General features: G+C 43.5%; 1 protein-coding gene across 1 annotated transcript in view; it reads left to right on the top strand.

Moving 5' to 3' along the window:
- Positions 1–3807, top strand: part of Vit (vitrin) — a 120280-nt gene that overhangs the window by 35079 nt on the left and 81394 nt on the right. Inside the window, exon 3 of the mRNA XM_005360782.3 lies at positions 1531–1596. Within this exon, the coding sequence (XP_005360839.1) occupies positions 1531–1596 (66 nt within the window). The remainder of the gene's footprint in view (positions 1–1530; positions 1597–3807) is intronic.

Genomic DNA, 3807 nt, shown 5'->3' with positions numbered 1-3807 from the left:
CCTTGAACTTGTGATCCTCCTGCCTCAGCCTCCTGAGTGCTGATATAACAGGTGTGTGTCCCCAATCTGGATTCAAGTGCCTGCTTAGATTGTTGTGTTTTTCTGTGCTCACTTCCAGAGCCCCAGCTCTATCCAGAAAGCAAGTCATCTCCAAATGTAGCTACAGTGAGGGTGAGCTAAAAGCATACCTCCCTGGAGTGGGTGAGATGAAGGGGTGCTTGGTGATATGGTGGGGTGCCTGGTGAGATGGGGAGTGTCTGATGAGATGGGGGGTGCCTGGTGAGATGGGGGTGCCTGGTGAGATGGGGATGTCTGGTGAAGGAAGGAGCATGGAGGATTTAATGGCATTTTTGAAAGCAAGGAACTGCTTTTCTGGTTACAACACTAAGTGAACTTTTAGAAACGGAGAAGTGGATGTTTTCATACATCGCTAACAAAAAAAAATACTATGAAAAATTGTTATAGTATATACCAAAATTTTAAGTGGATTAAATTTCAAACAAAAATTCTATTTAGAAATTTGTTTTAATGAAATAATGAGAGATCTATGCCAAGATTAAGCTATTTACATTAAATAGAGGATCAGTTAAGTTGTAATACATGCATATAATGCAATACTCTGCAGACAGTTAAAATGATTGTGGGAGCCAGGTGGTGGTGACATACGTTTTTAATACCATTACTCAGGAGGCAGAGGCAGGCAGATCTCTGTGAGTACGAAATCAGCCTAGTATACAAGGCCTAGTTCCAGGACAGGCCCCAAAGCTACAGAGAAACCCTGTCTTGAAAAACAAAACAAAACAAAAACAAAAACAAACAAATAAAAAGATTGTGGTAAGAACATTTAATGACCAGGAAAATGTGTATATATGTGTGTGTTCATGGTGTGTGCATATATGTATGTATGTATATATATATATGTGTGTGTGTGTGTGTGTGTGTGTTGAAATAATTTGTAAATGGTATGAACAAGATCAAATGTTTTAAGTACTTATATAAATTTATGCAAAAATGCATGCATACAAAAAAACAAACTTCTGATTTCATCCATATCCTCTTTATTGCTTGTTGCATTTTTCTAAAAGGATCATGCATCACTTTTGCAATAAAAAAGTCAATGTTATTTTTTATTTATCATTATTTTTTAAAGTTAAAGGCTCAGGTTTATTCTATATACTTGAAAAAGAGCCAGGAAATGTGGCTTTAAGTTCTTCGGTCCCCTGCTTCACTGGTTACAGAACCCATGAAGTCAGGCAGTGTCTAAAAGCTGCTGTTTGAGGCTCTGGTTCTGGTTCTGAGGCTAGTACAGGACCAGAGCTGCTAGATCACAACAACAGTGGTCCATCCTAAGATCTGATAGTCTCTCCTTCTCCCCTCCTTCCTGTTCCTTTTCCAGTGTCTTCTTTTCAATACATCCTCTGCTAAGGCTGTTTATAGGTCTCCGTTCAAATATGGGAGACGGTAAAGAAAACAGTGCTCAGGGGAAATGATACTAATTAGGTTCATTTTATCTTTATTTTCATCACGTAGTTTTGCTGCTAACTGGAATATATTCAAATAAAGGCATGGCAAAGAAGACCAAGAAGCCCAAATTCGGTGAGTAAAATCAAAGTCCCTTTGTGGCACAGGCTGTGTGCCCCATGTGGAGAGTGGGCTCGCTTATATTACAACAGTGGTTCTCAACCTTCCTAACACCGTGACCCTTTAATACAGTTCCTCACAGTGTGCTGACCCCCAATCATAAAATTATTTTATTGCTACTTCATAACTGTAATTGGCTACTGTTATGAATCGTAATGTAAATATCTGGTGTGGGGGGTATCTGATCCGTGACCCCCGTGAAAGGGTCATTTGACCCCCAAAGGAGTTGTGACCCACAGGTTGAGAACCATTGCATTAGCATCTGTGAATGGCAATTTTGCCCTTGGCCAGGGTTTTTCTTTCTATGTCGGTTGCTTTACATTTAAATGGAGATATGTCTTATTCATTATCTACCTCACCCCCCCCCATTGCTATAAATCCTGATTTTCAAGTAAAACCAGTGTGGTTCCACTGCAACAGGAAAACTCAAAATTCACATATAGAGTCAGGCAACTCTGACATTCTGTGGCTGGTGTCTCGATTCCCCATGACAGAAGACTCAGGAGGCTGGCGCAAAAGTCCTTCGAAGCTTCCTGTCTACCAGCATGCCTGGAAGAGAAGAAAGACCAGGGAAATTAAGAAGACAAGAAAAAGGAAGTGTTCCCTGACACTCACACCCCACACAGATCTGGTTACATTTCTCACTGGCTGCAGTTTCAACACAACTGACAAAACCAAACCACGGGGAAGATTGCCACAGAACTCTGATTCGTGTGTGTGAAGGCAGTGTGGCCAGCAGCCTGACTCTCCGACTGCCGTTGCTTTGATAAACCTGAGCTTGTGGTTTGTAGGTCTTTAGAGCTGGTTTGTAGAAGGAGTGCGCAAGAGTTTGAGCGCGTGAGCCAGAGAAGCACTGTCATGCAGTAAACGGAACTTGACAGGCCGTTCGAATGGCTGTTTGCAAGACGGCAATGCTGAGAGAAAGAAAAGCAGTAGAGACCCAACTCTCAGGGTTCCAGAGGGAAATAAGATACTCAGTGGAGAACAGAAGTAGAGTTCGTTCATGCATTGGAAGAACTTGAGTGAGACCAAATTTGAAAGTGATGAACCCAGTGTGGGCTGGAGAAACTTCAAGACAAGACAGTATTCAGGTGGTATTGGGGTCACTGCTCACTGCTCTGTAGTGAGCACAACAAGGGACGCAGCAGGACCCGAAAGCTGCACAGTTTGATAAGAAGAGCCTGAGCGAATTGGAAGTTGCAGAGAGGCAGCTGTAAGTGTTAAGCGATAAACACTATGAAACGGAACCCTCCTGCTCTGCATTGTGGGGACAGGGAAGGTGTGCCAAGGGCAAGAGGCCACGAAGTCTTTAACTCATGAAAATGAAAATTCGTCGGAAAAGACTACACCTTCACTGAGGCGCCTCTGAAGGGCTTCCCTGCTCCAGGCTTAGGAAATTGTCTTCTCAAATAGAGCCAGCTGTGAGAGAGATAGCTGGAGTTGAACTAGGCAGCATTGTGCCCCTGGTGCTGCTTTTGCAGGGAAGTGAAATGCCAGAGTGTCTGCAGCAAGAGGGCTGTACCACCGGAGCTCCAGGGTCAGGCAATATGTGGCTGGGTTGGGGTCCCTACAGGGCAGCCCTAAAAATCCATCGCATGAAACTGGCATGTGATGCCCTAGTGACAATGAAGACCCGGATGTTGGAGATCCCAAGGTCACGGAACATCTGCCAAGGAAAGCTGCAAGAATGAAGTGGGTTGGCTCAAAGAGATGTTACATGTGCTGCAGGCGGCAGAACTGGAGGAGAGAGGCTCCCTAAGTATTTTGGAGCCCAGATGATTTCATCATGAGTAATGGAGACTCAACGTGGAGCTGTCGAACTTGGTCCTATCTATTTTTTGCCCCGCCTCCTCCATTCCTCCCTTTGGGGATGGGAATGGGCACGCCTAGACATTATGTGCTAAAAGCATAGAACTTGATTTTGACTCTACAATGGCTCACAGCTAAGAAATGACCTTGGTCTCAGAAGTAATTGGACTGTTGGGCACTGTTGGAAGTATTAAAGAATATAAGGACTTTAAAATTTGGAATAATTATAGTTTGTGTTATGAGATGGCCATGAGCATAGGGGTCAAGGGGCAGAATGTACTGGTTTGAATGTGAAATATCTCCCCTAGGCTGGCTGTTTGGATATTTTGTACTCAGTGTTGGTGCTATTTTGGAAGG

The sequence above is a fragment of the Microtus ochrogaster genome, linkage group LG3 (assembly GCF_000317375.1).
Source record: "Microtus ochrogaster isolate Prairie Vole_2 linkage group LG3, MicOch1.0, whole genome shotgun sequence".
Lineage (NCBI taxonomy): Eukaryota > Metazoa > Chordata > Mammalia > Rodentia > Cricetidae > Microtus > Microtus ochrogaster.
This window is presented reverse-complemented; position numbering and strand designations above follow the sequence as displayed.